The following is a 22,790-nucleotide window of genomic DNA, read 5'->3' as shown; positions in this document are numbered from 1 at the left end:
ACTATATTTAACTCTTAAATTTGAGGATGATGCTCCTTTCTTTTGCTGGCCTATACCGACTTCGTCTACCCAGACAAAATGCTTTGATCAACAATAATAAGGTGGTCTAAATTGCATTTAAGGTAATTTGAAATCAGGTTAGAAACAATTTGGGTTGAATTTAGGTCGGGTCAATAACAAGTCGTGTTAATTTCGAGTCGGGTTAGTAACCGATCGGGTTGAATTTTTGGGTCGGGTAAGTAACAGGTCTGGTAAAATTTGGGTCGAGTCAATAACAAGTTGGATTGAATTTGGGTCAGGTCAATAACAAGTCGGTTGATTTCGGGTCAGGTTTGTAACAGGTTGGGTTAAATTCGGGTCGGGTTAGGAACGGGTCGGGCTGAATTCATGTCAGGTTAGTAACAAGTCGGGTTAAATTCGGGTTTTAACGGGTTAAAACGGGTTAGGGTCAATTTCGGTTCAAGTCAGGTTCAGTGCAACTTAATTAAATTGGCCGTTGTAAATCGGCAAATAGGTGCAAGTTGTAAACCGATAAATTGGCTGTTCAACATCAAATTGGATGGTTCCACACACCCAATCGGACTCCGGTAGGGTATTAAGGACAATGGTAAACATTTCGGCAATTTTTATTTTCGGGCAAAAAAAAAGTCAAAAAATTCCAAAATTGAAGGCTAATATCCACGCTTTTTGAGAAGTTTTTGAGGTTTTGAGGCCCGGTGTCGAAAAGTCTTGAAATTATTTTGGATACATCTCGGGGTCATATAATGCCGTTTGGAATTATATATGATCGTTATTTATTGTCATAAATGTTTGTGGTATGCTTGAATTAATGAAATCGCAGCAAGTTGTAAACCAGTAAATTGGTCGTTTAACAACAAATTGGATGGTTCCACACACCCGATTGGAATCCAGTAGGATATTAAGGACCATAGTAAACATTTTGGCAATTTTTATTTTCGGGCAAAAAAAAAGTCAAAAAATCCAAAATTGAAAGCTAATATCCCTACGCTTTTTGAGAAATTTTGGAGTTTTTTTGGGCCCGGTGTCGAAAAGTCTTGAAATTCTATGGGATACATCTCGGGGTCATATAATGCTGTTTGGAACCATATATGATCATTATTTATTGTCATAAATGTTCGTAGTAGGCTTGAATTAATGAAATCGGTGCAACTTGTAAACCAATAAATTGGTCGTTTAACAGCAAATTGGATGGTTCCACACACCCAATTGGACTTCCAGAATGTATTAGGGACCATAGTAAAAATTTCGACAATTTTTATTTGCAGGCGAAAAAAGTCAAAAAATTCCAAAATTGAAGACTAATATCCACGTATTTTTTAAAATTTTGGAGGTTTGGGGGCCAGTGTAGAAAAGTCTTGATATTTTAGGGGATACATATGGGGGTCATATAATGCCGTTTGGAACCATATATGACCATTATATGTTGTCATAAATGTTCAAAGTATGCCTGAGTTAATGAAATCCGTGCAAGTTGTAAACCGGTTAGTTGGTCGTTTAAAGGCAAATTGGATGGTTCCACAAACCCAATTGGACTCCTGGATGATATTAGAAACCATGGTAAATACTTCGGCTATTTTTATTTCCGGGCGAAAAAAGTCAAAAAATTCCAACATTAAAGACACAGTGTCAGGACCCAGTGTCAAAAAGTCTTGAAATTGTATAGGATACATCTCGGGGTCATATAATGCTGTTTGAAACCACATATGGTCATTATTTGTTGTCGTAAATGTTCGTGGTATGCTTGAGTTAATGAAATCCGTTCAAGTTGTAAACCGGTAAATTGGTCGTTTAAAGGCAAATTGGTTGGTTCCACCTACCCAATTGGACTCCCAGAGGGTATTAGGAACCATTGTAAACAATTCGGCAATTTTTATTTCCGATCGAAAAAAGTCAAAAAATTCAAAAATTGAAGGCTAATATCCACGCTTTTTGAGAAATTTTGGAGTTTTCGGGGTCCGGTGTCTAAAAGTCTTGAAATTCTAGGGAATACATCTCGTGGTCATATAATGTTGCTTGGCTCAAAGATGTATCCCCTAAAATCTCAAGTCTTCTCAACACCGGGCTCCGAAACTTCAAAAATTTGTCAAAAAGCGTGGTTATTAGCCTTCAATTTAGGATTTTTTTGGCCTTTAATCCACTGGAAATAAAAATTGACGAAATGTTTACCATGGTCCCTAATACCCTCCGGGAGTCCAATTGGGTGGGTGGAATCATCCAATTTGCGTTTAAACGGCCAATTTACCGGTTTACAACTTGCACCGATTTCATTCACTCAAGCCTACCACAACACATTTATGACAACATATAATGATCATTTATGGTTCATGATCATTTATGGTTCTAAACGGGATTATATGACACCGAGATGCATCTCTAAAATCTTATTTCTTTTTGACACCGGGACCCGAAACCTTCTAAATTTCTAAAAAAAGCATGAATATTATCCTTCAGTTTTGGAATTTTTTGACTTTTTTCGAATGGAAATAAAAATTGCCGAAATGTTAACCAAGGTCCCTAATACCCCCTCCGGGAGTCCAATTGGGTGGGTGAAACCATCCAATTTTCTTTTAAATGACCAATTTACCGGTTTACAAATCGCACTGATTTCATTAACTCAAGCCTACCACAAACATTTATGACAACAAATAATGATCATATATGGGTCCAAATGACATTATATGACCACGAGATGTATTCCCCAAAATCTCAACACTTTTCGACACCAGGTCCCGAAACCTCCAAAATTTCACAAAAGCGTGGATATTAGCACCCAATTTTGGAAATTTTTGCCTTTTTTTCGCCCAAAAATAAAAATTGCTGAAATTTTTACCATGGTCCTTAATACCCTCCGATAGTCCAATTGGGTGGGTGGAACCATTGCATCCAATTTGCCTTTAAACGGTCAATTCATTAACTTGCACCAATTTCATTAACTCAAGCCTACCCGAACATTTATGACAACAAATAATGATCATATATGGTTCCAAATGTCATTATATGACCCTGAGATGTATTCCCTAGAATCTTAAAGCTTTTCGATACCGAACCCCGAAATCTCCTAAATTTCTTAAAAAGGATGGATATTAGCCTTTATTTTTGGAATTTTTAGACTTTTTTCGCCTTGAAATAATAATTGCCAAAAAAATTTACCATGATCCCTAATACCTTTCGGGAATCCAATTGGGTGGGTGGAACCATCCAATTTGCCTTTAAACGGCTTATATACCGATTTATAACTTAAACTGAATTCATTAAATCAAACCTACCACGAACATTTATGACAACATATAATGACATTATATGGTTCCAAATGTCATTGTTTGACCCCTATTTGAATTCCCTAAAATCTCAAGGTTTTTCGACACCGTACCCCGAAACCTCCAAAATTTCTCAAAAAGCGTGGATATAAGCCTTCAATTTTGGAATTTTTTTACTATTTTTCGCCAAGAAATAAAAATTGCCGAAATTTTTACCATGGTCCCTAATACCCTCCGGGAATCAAATTGGGTGGGTTGAAATATCTAATTTGCCTTTAAACGTCAATTTACCGGTTTAAAACTTGCACGGATTTCATTAGCTCAAGCCTAATACGAACATTTATGACAACAAATAATGATCATATATGGTTCCAAACGGCATTAAATGACCCAGAGATGTATTCCCTAGAATGTCAAGGCTTTTCGATACCGTGCCCCGAAACCTCCAAAATTTCTCAAAAAGCGTGGATATATATTAGCCTTTATTTTTTGGAATTTTTAGACTTTTTTCGCCCGAAAATAAAAATTGCCGAAATGTTTACCATGGTCCCTAATACCCTTCGGTATTCCAATTTGGTGGGTGGAACCATCCAGTTTGCCTTTAAACGGTCTATTTACCGGTTTATAACTTGCACCGATTTCATTAAATCAAGCGTACCACGAATATGTATGACAACATATAATGATCATATATGGTTCTAAATGTCATTATATGACCCCGATATGTATTCCCTAAAATCTCAAGTCTTTTCGATACCGTGCTCTGAAACCTCCAAAATTTCTCAAAAAGCGTGGATATAAGCCTTTAATTTAAGAATTTTTTGACTTTTTTTGGCCTATAAATTAAAATTGCCGAAATTTTTACCATGATCCAATATACCCTCCGGTAGTCCAATTGGGTGGGTTGAACTATCCAATTTGCATTTAAACGGCCAAATTACCGCTTTACAACTTGCACGGATTTCATTAACTTAAGCATACTACGAACATTTATGACAACATATAAAGATCATATGTGGTTCCAAACGGAATTATATGACCCCGAGATGTATCCCCTAAAATATCAAGACTCTTCTATACTGGGCCTTTAATTTTGGAATATTTTGACTTTTTTTCGCCCGAAAATAAAAATTGGCGAAATGTTTCCCATGGTCCCTAATACCCTCCGAGAGTCCAATTAGGTGGAACCATCCAATTTGCCTTTAAACGACCAATTTACCGGTTTACAACTTGCACCGATTTTATTAATTCAAGCCTACCACGAAAATTTACGACAACAAATAATATCATATATGGTTCCAAACGGCATTATATGACCCCGAGATGTATCCTATAGAATTTCAAAACTTTTCGACACCAGAAAGGCCGAAACCTCCAAAGTTTCTCAAAGGTCTTCAATTTTGGAATTTTTTGACTTTTTTTTGCCCGGAAATAAAAATTGCTGAAATGTTTACCATGGTTTCTAATATCCTCCGAGAGTCCAATTGGGTTGGTAGAATCATCCAATTTTCCTTTAAACGGCCAATTAACCGTTTTACAACTTGTACAGATTTTATTAACTCAAACATACTTTGAACATTTATGAGAACATATAATGGTCATATATGGTTCCAAACGACATTATATGACCCCGAGATATATCCCGTAAAATATCAAGATTTTTCTACACTGGCCCCCAAACCTCCAAAATTTTTCAAAAAACGTGGATAATAATAGTCTTCAATTTCAGAATTTTTTGACTTTTTTCGCTCGGTAATAAAAATTATCGAAATGTTTACCATGGTCCCTAATACATTTCGGGAGCCCAATTGGGTGTGTGGAACCATCCAATTTGCTGTTAAACGGCCAATTTATCGGTTTTCAACTTGCACAGATTTCATTAATTCAAGCCTACCACAAACATTTATGACAACAAATAATGATCATATATGGTTCCAAACGGCATTTTATGACCCCGAGATGTATCCCATAGAATTTCAAGACTTTCGACATTGGTCCCCAAAACCTTCAAAATTTCTCAAAAAGCATGGATATTAGCCTTCAATTTTGGAATTTTTTGACTTTTTTTTGCCCGGAAATAAAAATTGACGAAATGTTTACCATGGTCCTTAATACCCTATGAGAGTCCAATTGGGTGTGTGGAACCATCCAATTTGCTGTTAAACAGTCATTTTACCGGTTTCCAACTTGCACCGATTTACTGGTTTACAACGGCCAATTTAATTAACTTTCACTGAACTCGACTTGAACCGAAATTGACCCTAACCCGTTTTAACCCGTCAAAACCCAAATTTAACCCGACTTGTTACTAACCTGACCTGAATTCAGCCCGACCCGTTCCTAACCCGACCCGAAATCAACCCGACTTGTTATTGACCTGACCCAAATTCAACCCGACTTGTTATTGACCCGACCCGAATTTTACCAGACCTATTACTTACCCGACCCACAAAATTCAACCCGATCTGTTACTAATTTGACTCGAAATTAACACGACTTGTTATTGACCCTACCTAAATTCAACCCAAATTGTTCCTGGCCTGATTTCAAATCACCTTAAATGCAATTTAGACCACCTTATTATTGTTGATCAAAGCATTTTGTTTAGGGAGACCAAGTCGGTCCGGACCAACAAAAGAAAGGAGCATCATCCTCAAATTTAAGAGTTAAATATAGTAAATATTTGTTGTATGGTCAAAGGAGATAATTATCTTCCTAAATTATTGACTATAGTTCCCTAGTATATTGTCATATATATTATAGTCAAATCAAAGAAAATAATTAGCTTGATAAAAATGATAATTATCTATTTATAGTTAGTTGAACCCAAATATGACCTGACTTGAAAATGACCCGACGTGATTGTAACCTACAAATTATTGACTTGAACATAACCCAACTTGAATCTGAGAATGACCCAACCTGATTATAACCCGCAAATTATTGAATTGAACCGAACCCGACTTGAACCCGAGAATGACCCGACTTGAAAATGACCCGACCTAATTATAATTTGCAAATTATTGACTTGAACCAAACTTGACTCAAACCCGAGAACGACCTGACTTGATTCTAACCCGCAAATTATTGACTTGAACCGAACCCGACTCGAATTCGAGAATTACCCTAACCCGTGAAAACCCGACCTATTGTTCACCCGACTCGAATGTAATATTAACCTGACCCAAACCCGATAAGAAGTATGACCCGACTCAAGCATGACCCAACCCAAACCCAACCCGCATAGATTATGGAATTAATCCGAATTGACCCGACCCGAGTTAACCCGACCCACTATTACCCGACCCGTTAACCTGAATTGACAGCTCTAGTTTCAATTATGAGAAAAAAATATTTACTCTCTTCATTCTTTATGCTTTGAATTACACGGTCTCCAATGCACATCTTTAACCACGTTTGTATTTCATATGATAAATTAAAAATACTAAAATATATTTAGAAAATACATTTCAAGTTGAATCTTGCAAAAACTCACATTATATGATTTTGATGTCTATAATAGTAATGTAAAAGTTTAAAAAGTTCACCATAAAAGTCTACACGTAAAGAATAAAAACAAGGATATTTTGGATTTTAACACCTTACAAAAGGCTGAAAATGTTTTTTAACACCCCCCAAAAAAAAACTTTTATTTTAACACCTCCCAAAAATATAAAAGTTGGAAGTTAACACCAGTTAACGATTTCCGTCACGGAAATTTAACGTGGGTCCCACAAATTGGCTTGAACTTCAATTTTCACCCAGCAAAACACGAAACTTCTTTCTTCATTGAATTCGCAGCAACATTCTGCATTGAATTCTTTCTGAACCTTCATTGATTTCGCTTTTGAACCAAAGGAGATCTTGGCTGAGAAGTGGAGTGTAGGGTGGTGTCAACGTTGGAGAAGATAAGCTCAGGAGGGTTTCTTCATCATCTTCTTCAACTACAAAAGTGCGAAAGCCGCTTGAAATTCACAGAAAATAAGGTAAAATTGCTCTCCTTTGATAGCAATTTCGTCAATTACTGGTGCTTCATTGCTGTAAACCTTGCAATAATTGGGTAATTAGGGTAAATTTTGGGACCACAGTAGGAAAGCCTTGATAAATCAATTTCTGTAACTGACTATGCGACTTAGGTTAATTGGATTTCGTAATTGAAAGTAGAGATTAATTAAGGTGGTTTATTGTTAATTAAACTAGCAAGTGTGGTTTGTTGATTAATTTATGTTACTGAGCACCTACATTGGCTTGTATATGTTTATTTTCAATTTTTTTATGTGTTTGTTTGTGTGGCTGTGATGGATTTGTTTATTCGTATTGTGCATGTATAGTTACATGGCTTTTAATATGTTTTATATGTTTTTCACTGGTGGGTAGATAATGGGTGACAAGGATAGTTTGGTTGACATCTGCCTTAGAGTGGGAGGTGCTTTTGTCCCTAAAAGAGTAACCAAAAACAGGCAGCTGCTGTGTTGGTGTGGTGGTTGGTGTTACTGGAAGAGGAAGGTTCAAGTATCTAAGTTGGATGTGCATTTGATTAGAACAGCTGCAATTCATGGTTTTGTTAATGGTGATATGGATGTGCCTATGCATTACAGCTGTTGGTATAGGCAGAAGGGGAAAACCTTTAACACTGGGAAAAGGGAACTAGTTAACAGTGAAGAGGTTAAGGGCCTTTTGGAGACAGTAAATGAAGAGGGGTATGTTGAGGTTTTTGTAACAACAGAAGCTCCTAGTCAGCCCATACAAGAGGCCCAACCCAATCCTGCAAAGACAAAAAAAAAGGATAAGAAGGTAGAAAGTTCAAATACATCGACTATTAGGAGGAGCCCTAGGTTTAAGAAGACAGAAACTGAACAAAGGGAGGAGAGTCCACCTAGGAAAGCCTCAGCTAATGCTAAAGTGTTGAGGTTTGATGAAGAAAAGGATGATGGATGTGAAGGATCTGGTTATTCAAGTTCAGATTTGAGTGATGAGGGACAAGATTGGGAACCTGGTGAAGAAGAATTTGAGGTGCAGCTGAAGGATGACCAGGTGTTGGTTGATTTGGACAAGGAGACCTGCACATGTTACCATTGGGAACTCACTGGCATTCCATGTGTTCATGCTTATGCCTGCATATTGGATATGAGGGGTGACATAGAGGCTGTTGTTGACCCATACTATACCATGGACACATACAGGTCTGCTTATGAACCAGCTGTCCAACCAATGCCTGGCCCAAAGCACTGGGAGAGAGTCAGAATGAGGGAACCACTACCCCCTTCTGTTAAGGTGCAACCTGGGAGACCAAAGAGCAAAAAAAGGAAGCTTGAGCCAGGAGAATGTTCTTCTTCAGGTGGTCAGGCAAGTACCAAGAGGAAGAAGCAATGCAGCAACTGTGGGGGATATAGGCATTATGCCAAGACTTGCAAAGTACCTGCTGCACCAGCTACAGAGCTGATAAAGTCAGCAGGCAGACCCCCACTGAACACTCCTTGGATGGTGGAGGAGAGGAAGAAGAAAGAGATTAGGGCTGCTAAAAAGGTAACACAAGCATTACACCAACTCCCCCTTTGTTTTATATATGTATGTGTCTTTTCCATTGACTTTTTATTTTTATATGCATGTCATAGAGTGCAATTGGGGCTGGACCAAACAGCATAGGAAACAAAAAGTTTCCTCAAGAGCAAGAAGGTTGTCTGCCATTCAGCAAGCGCCCACAGCCACAGTCTTCCTCAGCTAAGCATTCCTCAGCTCAGCCATCCTCTAGTCAGCCATCCTCAGCTCAGCCTTCCTCAAGTCAGCCTGCCTCAAGCCAACCAAAAAGAAAGACAAGGTCTTCCTCAAGTCAGCCTACAACAGCCACAGGTGTTGTAACAAGGGCCAGGCTGCAATCCCTCAACAACCTTACTCAGTGATGTACTCATGCTGGATATCAAACATTATGTCTGTTGAACAATTTCAAACTTTTATTATGTACTCATGACTGGTTATGTAACTTGCTAGTTTTTTAGTGGCTTCCCTTAACAAATTTGAACAATTAGATATTGAATTGTAATGGTTGCATGGCTTTGATTGCCATTGAAACATGTTGAAGTAAGGTTCTTTTGTCAACCTGTACTTGAACTATCTTAGTGTTTCACATATTTCCCATGTTTTAATGTTTCACATGTTTAAATAGGTTGATTAAAAGACAAGGCATAAATAGGAACTTAGACAAGGCATAAATAGGTTGATTAAAAGACATATTTATAACACTTCAAGTCATTACAAGAAATTATAACTACTTAATACAGCTTACTATTACACACCCCTAGCCATTAGGAAAATTACACCCATTGACAAACCTATACAAATGGCCATGCCCACCCAACCAAAACAGCTGATTGAAGACACCTTCCCTTCATTGCACTCCCTGTTCATTCTCTTCCTGTCAGCGTTCAAGGCCTTGCATCTCATCTTCAAATTATCAACTTCATTAAGTAGGCACCTCCTTTGGCCACTGATTTCATCAACTTCCCTTTTCAATTCATTAACTTCACCCTTTAGCAGCTTCTTATCCAACAACAGGTTGTTGATAACCCCTGTTTGCCAATCTGTTCCATCAGGTTGATCAACCCATTCGAAAGCTTTGCAACCCCTTGTTTCTGTTATTGGGTCATAAAACTTACATGATATGAACTTCCTGCCTGGATTCTCCCTTGTCCAGCTAGTGAGCTTGGCCATTGGCACACCACACTTACATTTTCTGGCCTCAGGAGGGGAAGAGCTAACAAACGACATAATCTGCATCAATTTTAGATCGACAGTCACATTTACAGATTTGTACACTGACGAATTAACATTGACAGCAACAAAATTCATTTTTAATTTCATAATACGAAAAGCCCCAAATTCAATTTCTGACGAACCCTAATTTCGCAATTGGGCATTTAGATGCGTACATAACATAATCCAACCATTAATCTGAGTACGAAACAATTGCAAATAATAATTGAAGAGAATTTAAACCATAATTACCAAACAACCGAACAATTGACCGCACTCACCTGTTTCAGCAGCTTCAATCTGTTCCTCTTCTCAAAAATCGTGGAAGAATCGTGAAAGAATTGTTTCAAGTATCGTGCAACAATGCAATGCGCTGCTGCTATTCAATAAGAACAACGATTTCGTTCATTGGGGGAGAATCGTGCAAGAATGGTTCTTATATATCGTGCAAGAATCGTGGAAGAATGGTTCTTATATACAGATCTTTTAAAAATATATCCGTTGGGGTGGGCCCCACTAACAGTTCTGTTAACGGAAGATGGATTTTGGTGTTAACTTCCAACTTTTATATTTTTGGGAGGTGTTAAAATAAAAGTTTTTTTTTGGGGGGTGTTAAAAAACATTTTCAGCCTTTTGTAAGGTGTTAAAATCCAAAATATCCTAAAAACAATTAGTTGTTAATTTCACTCCAAAATTGAATTCTTATACAAATTACAACACTTTTAAAAAGTGACGTTGTTCAAAGTTTGTATCTGAATGAAGTTTGTTTAAATGTGCAAAACAAATCCAGAAACAGAAAAGATTAAAAAAATATTGAGCAATAGATTTATATAAACAATATTATGAAATTGGCTCGGGTCAAAGACTACAGACTATATAACAGCTATTACTACATCAGTTTGCATCAATCAAATGTTAATTTACATTGATTACAAGTTTTAAATAGAATCCTACTCATCATCATCATCAAAATCCATCACTACCCTGAGCCGCCTTCTCTTTACAGAACTCTCAGGTGATGCACTAGGTGCCAGTTCATCCCCTGAATCTTCCAATTCACTATAATTAAGCACATTTTGGATAGTTTTAACATCTTCATCCAGCATAAGACCTCTCTTATCATTACTGGTGTCAGGAGTAGCTTCATTTTCTGGATTGCTGCCAGAGAACCCATGATTTGAGGTACCAATCCCAGATTCAGATAGGTCGTCGTACTTTTGCTGATTACCTCCCTCACCCCAATCACTGGACCTAACAGCTTGATGTGCTGAACTGCTATGAGGGATGTTAAGCCTTTTAACACCAACATTTACATCCACAGCTTCCCCAATTTCATCCCTGTAAGACAACTGTATCGTTACACAACTAAAAAAAACAATAATATGGAAGTTACTGCGAATTTGGAAGCATTCAGATTATCTCCTGGTAAACACCAAGTATCCAGCGCCCTAGAAACTCTTAGGACAAGTTTAATAGAAAAAACTGATGCCCAAGCATAGCACAAAAATCACTTGGACAATCTGACAACTAAACATTTTTTTTTTTTTTTTGAAAACATTGATAATAAATGAATATTTTGTCAGACACCAGCCAGCAGAACCCAAAGCTGGGGGATATGACCCTAAATTTCCACACTCTCTAAAGCAATGACTCAAAACATTATTAGTAAATCCGTACCTTTCTTCCAAACTTTGAGGAACTTGATTGCTGGAATCTTCTCCAGCGATATCCTCCTGGTTAGTTGAAGCACTGGCAAACTTGTCTTCTGGCTCTGCCTGAACCCTTTTCATTTTCCGTTTCCTAAATTCGAAGAGTTGACAAAGGTTAACAAGAAAATTGAAACAGAATTTATGCAAGGGGGATGAGAGCGAGTAATAACACCTACTTTAAAATAGAGCCAAGTACTTGTTCATCATCTGAAGTGGACCCTGGTGATTGAACATTATATTTCAAATTGCCCAACTCCTTTTCAGATGAAGCATCCACCCTGTTCTTACTCCTGAAAAAATGATTGATAAGTCATGATTCATGAGTAACTTCTTAATTTTCGAGCTACCTGAAATAAAAGGGTCTACATGCTGGAAAAAGTTTTTGACAATAGAGAATTCATGAAAGATTCAGCCCAACATTTCTGCTGATTTGTTAATACTATGAAAAAGAGAAAAATCGATTAAGCTCAATCACCATGATCCTCGATACAGAAATTTTGAGGTAGGTATCACGGAAACCTTACAAGCACAGAACTTTGTTAGCCAAGAACCAATCAGCGAGAATGATTAAAACTTTCCTACGCTCCTACCTCTTAAAAAAGGTCTAAAAAAACTCTCAAAACCCCCAACTTACATAAAATTTCAAAAGAAATACTCAATCTAAACAGCTAGGAATAAATACATAATTTTTGTGTAAATAATAGCAACCCTGTGATGAATTTAGTGTTACTCAAGAATCAATATAATCCTGATTCAAGAATGGTTTTTATGCAGGTTTGGCAGTTCTGACAAATCAGAGTTGACTGAGAGTAGAACAAGCACAGAAGACCCAAGATAGAAAAACTTCATTTGAGATTTAATCATTTACACTTTGTTTGGATAGGAAGAAATGGAAGGAAAAGAAGAGAAGAGAAATGGAGGGGGACAAAATCTCTTGTTTGGGTAAAAGATTGGGGGAAGGAAGGGGAAGGAGAGAGAGGGATCCATTTTCCCTCTCTCTATAATAACCATAATCTCTCCAGAATTGGAGAGATTTGGAGGGAAAATGGAGCTCACCTCCCCCTCCCTTTCTTTTCCCTTCCCTTCCTCCATTTTCCCTCCCCTTCTTTTCCTTCCTTCTTTGCTATCCAAACAAAGCGTTAGACTCCAAAAGCTCACAAGATATCTTTTTGTAAACCTAGCCTAGAGACAGGAGCTTTAGTCATTTAGACTCCAAAAGTACAAAAATTTGTTACATGAAAGTATTGGCACATAATGAGGATGACCCTTCAGCATGCAAACAAAAAATTTTAATGAGTGGATGCATAAAATAGAACATAAAAAATCTCCTACAAACGAGACAAACTAATAGGTTAGCAGATGAAAAATCCATTAGACCTGTTCCAATCTTGTTCAGAACAAAGGATTAAAAGGATGAAAATTCAGAATTACCAAAATATACTCATGGGTAGCAAGTCTACTAAAATAAAATTAAATTACATAGAAAAGACTTCTCTAGACCCAACGAACAAAAGAATCAAAGCCAGTTTATACAACTTTAAACGGGTATAAAACAGGGTATGAGAAAGCCATTATGAAGCTAGCCACACCCCTGACAGTCTGCTATTTCTGAAAGGAAAAAAAACAACCTCGAAGAAAACATGTGAATCGCAGTTCATGACAGAAAGAGTTAAGAATAATACTGTAGTACTATAAGTAAAATAAAGATAACCAGATATTATATAGATTAGCAGTAGCATAGAATAAACATAAAAATATGTTCAGCACCTCTATAAGCATCAGCTTAAGCATGAGATAGATTTAGAATGAATAACAGCACAATGCAGCAATAATCACCTTTTCCTAACAGCAGACAGAGTTAGATCGTCTATATCATCTTCTCCGTCTGTAGAAGCTTCATCCATCTTTTGTCTGTTTACTTCACCTTTCATTCGAGAAGTGCGTAAACCAAGTTTCTTGAGTTTACGAGAAACTTGAGCAGCAGTCACTGCTCCATCAGGGTCAAGTTCTTTTGCGATCATGTGGCTGCACCTCTTATGATCTTTGAAACTGCCCAAAACACATCAAAACTAAGAACTAGACAGATATCTAAGTTTTATATTTTCTTTTGGATAAAACGAAGATTTCTATGTAGAAATACTAAGAACTGAATAATACACTTGGTTTAGAAACTTTAGATCTATTTAATTTAAAGCACGAAAGAAACACTCACTGTTCAAATAGACTTCTAATTTTCAGCTCCTGCTTTTCATCCATGGCACGAACTCTCTTCCTAGCTTGCCTGAGAAGAGCCTCAATCAGTAACTTAGGTCAAAAACAGGAACCAACTTGTCCGCATTTTGCAGGTCAACTTTGTTTTGAGGATAATTATAGAACTATCAGAAAAAGTGAGAATATTACATTGGTTTCCCCAGATAAGAGGGCCCATCTGCATGAGTTAAGTCCTGAAGAGTGCTGTCTATTTCTGGTCTGCCTTCCTTGTCTTGATCATTATCATTAGAAAGATGAGCCATGCTGCTCTTTTTCGAAGGAAGTTGTAATCCTAGTTTTTTACATTTGCGGGAAACTTGAGCTGGAGAGACATTACCATTAGGATCAAGAGCTTCTGCGATAAGTTGAGTACAGTTTAAATTGTCCTTATACCTGTAATGCAAATCCAGACATGTGAGTACAAGTTGTTCATCAGTTAAATGGGTAGGCCCCATCTCATAAGAAACCATATGGTAACAATAGAGCATGCTGGGCATTGTGCTTATGATTTTAAACATAAAAGAATTTTTATAAATTACATGTTTCACTCTATTTTTAGACTTTTGGTTTTCAGTTTCAACATTGTGTTCATCATCAAATACAATCAGATCCAAATTCTGGTCCTCACCCTGCAATGAAGTTATCATTACTACAAGGAGTATCTCAATAAACTGACATGCCATGATGCCAACGATGAAGCTATTTTAACGCAATACACTGTTAGAAATTAACACGCCATCAAATTAAGCTATCCAATAAAATATCAGCTTTTACTTGGATTGATAAACCGTTGTTAATGGACAAATTAGCATATGAAACTTATCTATAGATTTATTAGGAGATAGTCTCATCGAAAGATCTTATTATGAGAAAAGATAAATTTCAGCTTGGTCACATGAGACAGAAGAACTTGCATCAAAGTAAACATACTTCTCATAAAGACTCCTTATCTCTTCCTCCAGCTTATCACTGAGAACCAGTCTTTTCTTCCTATTTACGTCCCCTTGAAAATCACTCTCCAATGAATTGTCTATTCTGCAATAAAAGGAAAATTTTATCAAGGAAAATGCAAAGCACAAAATGTAGGAAGACTATCATAGATAGGCATGATTATAGTTCTAAGGAATACATTGTTTTATCTTTAAGACCATAGCTGTGAATGACCTCTCCTGCAGCTTCATCAGAATCTTCATCCCTGTGGATAGAGAGAGTAAGTCAAAAAAGAAGAATTTCCACAAACAACTTGATGTTATGTGACTTGTTTGTCATTTTAATGCATTAACAACAGAGTGGTGATAGAATACTCAGCTGATACCGAACATAGATATCTTACTTCTCAAAATGAGGTTGATTGGGGATGCTAACATCATATTCGTCATCTCCAAGTGCATCTGCTAAGCTTTTACGAGAATATTCCTTGCGTTGTGATGGACCAGTATCATCACCATGACCCCAATTCTTAACTTCCTTCTTCATTTCACCAATTTCACGTTGGATAGATTCAACATTGATATAATGGCAATCTTTCCGTGTCTTCCAAAATAATACATCCACAAAGAGAAGGGGTTGATCCTTCATTTTTCTCAACATTCTCCTTATAAGACTAGTCAGAAACTGCGCAATGTTCTCATACTCTTTACGTGGGTTTTCCTTATGTTCATTTAGGATATCATAGAATATGACGAGGCAGGACAGCTGTCAATTAAAAAGAGGGGGGGGGGATTAGATACCTTCCTACTAATAATACCAACAATTGATGTACAAAGATATAAATTTCTATTGATAATTCCTTGTGATGATCACCTGATACAGCATAGGAGCAAGATCCAAATCATCTGAAATCCTCCTGAGCAAGCATAAAATGTAGTGGTTTGTTGCAGTAGAATTACTCTTGTAATTCTTCAACAAACAACAGAGGTTACTAATGATGGAACTATTTGCCAATGAGAATAGCAAGGAAGTCATCTTAAAATCGACTTCATTTGTTGCAGTAATTTGCTCATCTGCAGAGGAATCACAATCATCTGCTCCCGTGGCAACAAAGTTGTCATTAATTTCATTAGATTCTTTCTGATCACCCAGTGGCTCATTTATTGGATTTGATTCTCCATCACCTACTGGGTCTTGAATTAGATCAGATTCTGTGTGATCACCCACTGGGTCATGAATTTGATCAGATTCTGTGTGATCACCTACTGGGTCATGAATTTGATCAGATTCTGTGTGATCACCTACTGGGAGACTGCCATCAGAGTTTTGTCCCTCATCCCTAGATAACTTAGTCTCATCAACTTGACTGCAACCATTAATATTATCATTTTCTTTTCCGTCACAGTTTGTCTCATTCAACCTTTCATTATTACCATTTCCAGTGTCAGGAAAAAGTTCTTCGTTATTGGAGGGCTGGATTCCATTCAGAATTGTGGCATCATCACCAACAACTTTGCTTTCTGAAATTTTCTGATCCTTTTTCCTTCTTACCTTCCTAGATTTTTTGGCGACCTTCAAAACACAGTACAATAGATAAGGTCATCATAATAAATGTATAAAGAAAAACAACGAATAAGGCCAAAACAGAACAAAAATCAAGAGTATCACAATAGATAGAGGTGTAAGATACAAATTTGTTTCTAAAAGGAATAAAGCTTTTTTCCCTTAAAATGTTCTAGAGCTAAACAAAGATGAATAAAAAGATCAAGAAGAAAGGAGTGGGAAAGAGACAAATTGTAAGATCAAGTGACAACATGCAAATCAGAGCCGTAAGAAACTAAGAATAGCATGCCTGAAATTCTTCACAAGAGGAGCTATAAGTGACACTTTCATGCTCAAGTAAACCATCTTCATGGTCCTATTAGTACAAGAACAAATCATTGAAAATATTGGTGCTACAGGTGTCAACCTCTAACTTTATAGCTGAGAGAAAAGGCAAGATGCCTAGTAATCCTTTCACTCTAGGGCTGAGTAATGGAAATAAGAATTTCCCTCAAACAAACCAATATACACTGGTAACAAAACATTTAAGGTTCTGTAATTGAAATAATTGCTCATAAATAGGTATACCAAGCTCTGTCAAGCACAAGGTAGTACATGCTGGAACTCATCCAGGTTAAGCACATTAATCAAACATGCACATAAAAAAGAAGCAACTTGCAGGCTTAAAAATATTTGAAGATTAAAAAAGCTAGCAGGGTTTGTTGTAATTAATTACCCTTAATGTGCCATGTGCTTGCAGCTTCTCCATTAGCCTTATAACTACATGAATTATCTCCACCAAATCAGCAAGATCACTAACAAAAGATAGAAAAGCAGCAATTAATAACTATGTAACCAAAATTATTTATAAAAAAAAAATAATAATAATTACAAAAAATGTGGAAGTAGAAGATGTAATGCAGTCAGTAGATGCTAATTTGAATGCATATTGGGAAAAAACTAGAAATGATTACTTTTGAACTCCAAACTAAAGTTTATAGACCCAAGAACTGTGGATGGCAACACACCTTTCAGCTCAAGTACGGAAATGGGGGACAAAAAAAAAACGTTGTATGGATGTAATTACTTTTTCATCCCAGCAATAGATCCACACAAACAACTCATAAGGTCAATATGTATGCACTGTTACTTTTAAACAGGGAAAACTTGTTTTCCAAAAGATTCTCAACAAAAAAAATTTACGAAGAGACTTGGAGTGGTAAAAAAAAAAAGGGCAGCAATAGACACGTACTTGTAGTAAAAATAGAAACCACTTCACATGATCAGCCTTAAGACTTCACCATTGGTTGTAAAATGTAAATTTATAATAAAAGCTTTAAAGTTAAAACGACACAACAATGTACCTATAACAAAAGATGAAAATCACCTTTTAGGCTGTTTATGAGCATTAAATGATCGGAACATATTCAAAAGGAATTTGGTCAACCCTTGATCAGTTTGATCATAGAACAACTTGTAAAGTATGATACGAGCAGTTTGTGGTTCTCTGGATTTTTCAGGCATCATCTTGAGCACCAAATCCAACATCCGGATCTGTTTAAACAATAACACAGAAATACAACAGATTATGCAGGAGACCATTAATTGCAAAATGCAATTTCTCCATACTACAACTTCCATAATAACATTAAAAATAAAAACTCCAACATGCTAATACTGACACAAGTCAGATGACATGGCAGCATCGCACCTCTAAACACCAATTTTAAGTCTTACATATCAAAATTCAAGACAGAAACATCACAGTAAATGAAAGCATTCAAAAGTGCAAAGTTGTGAGAATGGTTAGTAAATCACTGAAAGGCATGAAAGGGATTGATGACGGTAGCTGAAATATAAAGTGACTACATGCCTTTTTTAACAAGAAATTCGTCCAACTATACAAAAAAATTTATAGAAGAAGCTTTTGAAGTACCAAGACTCAGCTTAACTGATTAGGGAAAATAGATCACCAAAACTATAATCCTCTTTCACTGATAGTATATACATAAAACATACATCTCCCTAATCAAATACAATAGCTCTTTAGCAGCGTAGCTACAAGTTTGGTACTAAAGCAAGATGAAGTGGCACTTGAGTGACTTGATACATTTCTAAATTCTACACATGTTATAGCACATCAGTACACAAGAGAAGGAAAAAAAAAAAAAGGCAATTCAGGTCAGCTTACTTTGACTTGAAGAGAAGAAATACAAAGGTAACATAAACGTAATATATAAGCAATTCACTATTTGTTTATCCACGTGGTTAAGTGTTTTTTCAAACAAGCATTTCAGTGGATCTCTTTCACGTAATTACAAAGAAACAAAACATTACCAATATAAACATACAAAAAAAATGCATTGTTCTTTGTGGTTTGAAGCAAAAAGAGAAGGTGGTTGCAGAATTTTGAATAAAAAAATTATACCATAGTTTTCATGAGAGATCCCGATATTGACAAAAATGCATTGTTCTTTGTTTCCTTCAAGCCTTCAAAAGCTAATTGCCACTTTGCTATTACCAATATAAACATTGAATCGTTCATGGTTGCTGCAATAGGCCCACATATATCACCTTTAAACCATGTGCTATCATCATCATCATCATTGAGAGAAGAATCATTGCTGACATCTGTATTTAGCTATTAGAAAAGGTATAGGTTAGCTAAAGGAACCCAGAGATGATGGAAATTTGATTACACAATCATGAAGCAATTGCACAACATTTCTGTTTCTAACTACAGCTTCAAAAAAAAGAAGGTATATCTTAACAAAACATTATATTTGAACGCATGTAATGATAGGGTGTATTCTGTATATCCTTCATGGAAAATGGTCTTGTCAAAATAATTGTTGACATCTGTTAAAGAACTGAACTGAGAATATCCTTCGATTCTTTAAAACACTTTTTTCTTTCTTATGCATGTATATCCAGTAAGCAACTTCTAGGCATCAAAAGGCACATTTGCCATCCATTCTTTTGAAATGGGAGTTCATGTGCATATTCCAAAAAAGTATCTCACCTTTGTCAGCTGGGATTTATGATACTGAAAAAATGTAACAAACTGAGCAAGGTGAAAGAACATTTGCACATCACTGGTTTGTATCGCATGGTGCTCCTTCTCAATATCATGGGCAATGGATTGCATCAGCACTGATGACAATGCAAATCAATTACCTGTTCAGATACACAAAAGGCGTAATCGTGAAAATATAAATGTATTTAAAATCAATACCATTGTATCCCCCAGTTAGAAACTGGTTTAGAAAGTCAAGAAGCCTCTCCAAAATGCTTCGTTTTGTGGTGGGAAGTCGAGTGTAATCTTTCACAATTTTTTTTTTGTGGACCACGGTGGACTTTCTCTGATTTCAGCAGTTTAGTATCACAAGATGCAGAAATAGGCATGCCCATGCACATTGTTTTAGAACCATCCTATTTGTTGGAAGAGGTTTATATTAGTAACCAACTTGAAACCATAACACTATGGGCATCAATTAACTGATGGTTCTTACCAAGGTAAGTCGTGTAAAGGCTCCACTAAACTTTGAGTGCCGACTAGCATGCAGTCTGGAATGTTTTCTCTTTTCTGTTTCCTCTTGCATAATACATTTAAGACTTTCAAGACAAGGTTTGGCTTCTCCATCAACCTAAGAATTTCAAAAAAAAAAAAAAAAAAAAAAAAAAAGGATTTATAAGAGTGATGGTGCAGAACTTGATCAAGTGAGCCATAAAAATCATGTATTTATCATTTACTCCATATGGGAGTATGGGACAATCTTGAGAAGATACATTGCATAAGAAACTCTTACAAATTAATATTTTAATGCTTAAGAAGTTTGAGTCCATAACTAGACGAGAATAAAGTCTCAAACTTGGAGCTTAAATGTCGTAAGAAGAGGCGAAGAAAGCCAACCTTTGATTCCTCCAGGCAGATTTTAGCAATCAACTCTGCATCTTGACCTGTAAATATGTGATGATATATTTCTAACAAGAGCAAGTTGTCATGCCGAAGATACCGACAAGAGCCACCAACATGCTGAGTTATAATGATAATCAAATCCATAACATTTTCTCTGAACAATAGGTCTAAGAAATCATCTCGCAAGGATAAATATAAACTTGCGGAACCTGACGCCTTTTGATGTGCTGAGATGTCTTGCACAGCTAAAATATTCCGGAATAGTGTCAAAACCAGTTGGATCAGCTTCCAATCATCCTCTGAGAACGCCTTACTGCTCAGCACAAAAGCAATAATGAGATCACGGCAATAACACAAAAACTGAAGGTAAGAAGCATGTTAGTAATAAACTAAAAATTACATAACTTTGACCCTTTATGTTGACATATCAATAAAAATTCCTCTATAGTTCCCACCAAAGTCAAGTCTAGAGTTTTGTATGTGTCCAACCAGCTCTATATAATCTAAACTTGATAGAAGGACATTTCAAAACGGCCTAAAGTCAACATGCATTTCTACAAACTGATAGAAGCAAACAAAAAATAGAAAAAAGGTAAACAAACAAGCCAGTAATATCAAGATGATAAGTTTATACGTTTAGCAAAGCAGGACAAGCCCACATGATCTACATAATGATATTAGGTTCTGACATTCACACAAATATGTGCTACTTATAGTGTACAGAATAAGCATAAATCAAACACAGTTCAAAGCCCTTCCAAGATTGAACAATCCCCTTATGGTTTGATGCAGCAATGTAATTAAACCTAGGCTATGGGGAGAGGAGAGTTAATTCACATGAGCTCGTGTAAAATTTCATTTCAAAACCAATTGAAAGTGAGATCCTTACTCTTGTTCACACATATACATATATAAGGGGTTCAAAACAAAGCAACTTCAAGAATAAAGCACTCAATTTCTGCATACCATTCTAAATTTTCAAGTGGCTTCTCCAACAACGAGACGATCACGGCAACCACATCGCTTATAGATATAGCAAACTTAATGCCCCAAAGGTATTCAAGCTGCTCATTAAAATCCTTTGAAGTAACCTCCAAAGGCATAGTAAGAAACACCAAAACTTTCACTGCAAACCCAGAATTCACCACCATTAGGCTCGATTCACAACATAATCATCTCAATTACAACATTTCTTTCATCTAAAATTAACCATATACCTGCATTTAAGACCAAATTGCGATCATCTTGACAATGCTCAATAATGGGTATCAAATTCTTTGAAACAATATCCCATTTACACACTTGTTTAAACACATCCCGAGTTGTCGGATCATCACGCCGCAAAAACCTCAACAAATCCTTCAAATTATCTGTCAAAAAAAAAAAAAATCAAATCATAACAATGCAACAAATAAAATCTGACAAAATCGGAAAAAACAAAAATTAGGGTTTTGTTCAATCAACAATTCATTACCTAAACAGTAATCATCTCTGGAGTAATAAACACTCCCCTCATTCTCCTCAATTGACCCAAGCCCACCACAAATTACTGACAACCCTTCTGTATTCATTGTTGAATAATTTCGGAGACCTACAAATTAGGGTTTAACCAAAAACAAAAAGTGGGTAGAAATCACTATTAAATGCTTGATTGGGAAATTTGGGGGCCGAACAAGTTGGATTACGAGTAAGCAGATGATCAAAATAAATCAGTGATTGCGAAGAAGAAGATAGATTGATGGGATGAAAGTAGGAGAGTTGGGAAATGGGGATTGCATAAGGGTCTGAAGTTGTTTAGGGGTTTTGTTGGCGGGAAGTGTTCTAAAAACCTCCCGCGCTTTGTCTCATTTTGCATTTCACGATTTTTTTCATAGGGTATATTTTTCGCCTCTTTATTACATGCCTGTGTTTCTGTTATTGGTGACCCAAAATGTTGAGTCTATTTCTAAAAATATAATAGATCTTGCTAACAAACATTGCGGGACGTTAGATACTTTTTATTAATAGGCATTAATAAAAAAAATATAAATAAAAAAAATAAACAATTACTATTTGATATTAATTTTTTCATATTTTTATGTCTACATTAGATAGTATCACTAATTAACATTTGAATGTTAGTAATATTTTTGAATTATATTTCGTAAGCTATACATATTTTTATTTTACATTAGATGTCGTTCCATTGTTAAACTCTTATATATGCGCTTCGGTCATACAAAATAGTTCTAAAGGTGTTAGTTTATTTTTTGATGATATTATTAACTTGTGTTATGATTTTGTTACTGTTCGTTGGTTTTTTGTTAAACGAGGGAGAAACAATGTAGCGCATCAATTAGCTTACTTTCAACCATGGGAAGTTAGGAAGTTGGGCAAAGAGTGTGGAATGATGGAATCTCGCCTAGGGTTTTA

General features: G+C 36.2%; 3 protein-coding genes across 3 annotated transcripts; 1 reads left to right on the top strand and 2 right to left on the bottom strand.

The window, feature by feature from the left end:
• The first annotated feature begins 7,658 nt into the window (after positions 1–7,658).
• On the top strand, positions 7,659–9,360 carry LOC110729463. The gene is made up of 2 exons (XM_021909196.1): positions 7,659–8,804; positions 8,894–9,360. Exons 1-2 carry the CDS (start codon positions 7,659–7,661, stop codon positions 9,176–9,178), a joined length of 1,431 nt encoding a protein of 476 aa, XP_021764888.1. The 3' UTR covers positions 9,179–9,360.
• Positions 9,361–9,492: 132 nt separating this feature from the next.
• Positions 9,493–10,650, bottom strand: LOC110729542. Its single transcript, XM_021909274.1, has 2 exons — positions 10,310–10,650; positions 9,493–10,046 (listed from the first exon to the last, which is right to left on the bottom strand). The coding sequence occupies exon 2, from the start codon at positions 10,041–10,043 to the stop codon at positions 9,564–9,566; it is 480 nt and encodes a 159-aa protein (XP_021764966.1). The 5' UTR covers positions 10,044–10,046; positions 10,310–10,650; the 3' UTR covers positions 9,493–9,563.
• A 180-nt stretch (positions 10,651–10,830) lies between these two features.
• On the bottom strand, positions 10,831–22,297 carry LOC110729541 (protein timeless homolog). The gene is given in 21 exon segments (XM_021909273.1): positions 10,831–11,366; positions 11,706–11,828; positions 11,914–12,027; positions 13,574–13,786; positions 13,950–14,018; positions 14,138–14,380; positions 14,918–15,022; positions 15,117–15,182; positions 15,321–15,682; positions 15,791–16,489; positions 17,196–17,274; positions 17,847–18,013; positions 18,888–19,100; positions 19,482–19,612; positions 19,695–19,803; positions 19,805–19,891; positions 19,972–20,106; positions 20,373–20,691; positions 21,345–21,504; positions 21,596–21,748; positions 21,853–22,297. Coding segments are annotated over 21 exon segments (4,032 nt in total). The 5' UTR covers positions 21,950–22,297; the 3' UTR covers positions 10,831–10,978.
• Positions 22,298–22,790: the final 493 nt, after the last annotated feature.

The sequence above is a fragment of the Chenopodium quinoa genome, unplaced genomic scaffold (assembly GCF_001683475.1).
Source record: "Chenopodium quinoa cultivar QQ74 unplaced genomic scaffold, ASM168347v1, whole genome shotgun sequence".
Lineage (NCBI taxonomy): Eukaryota > Viridiplantae > Streptophyta > Magnoliopsida > Caryophyllales > Amaranthaceae > Chenopodium > Chenopodium quinoa.
The sequence above is the reverse complement of the archived record's forward strand: the minus strand, read 5'-3'. Positions and strand labels throughout refer to the sequence as shown.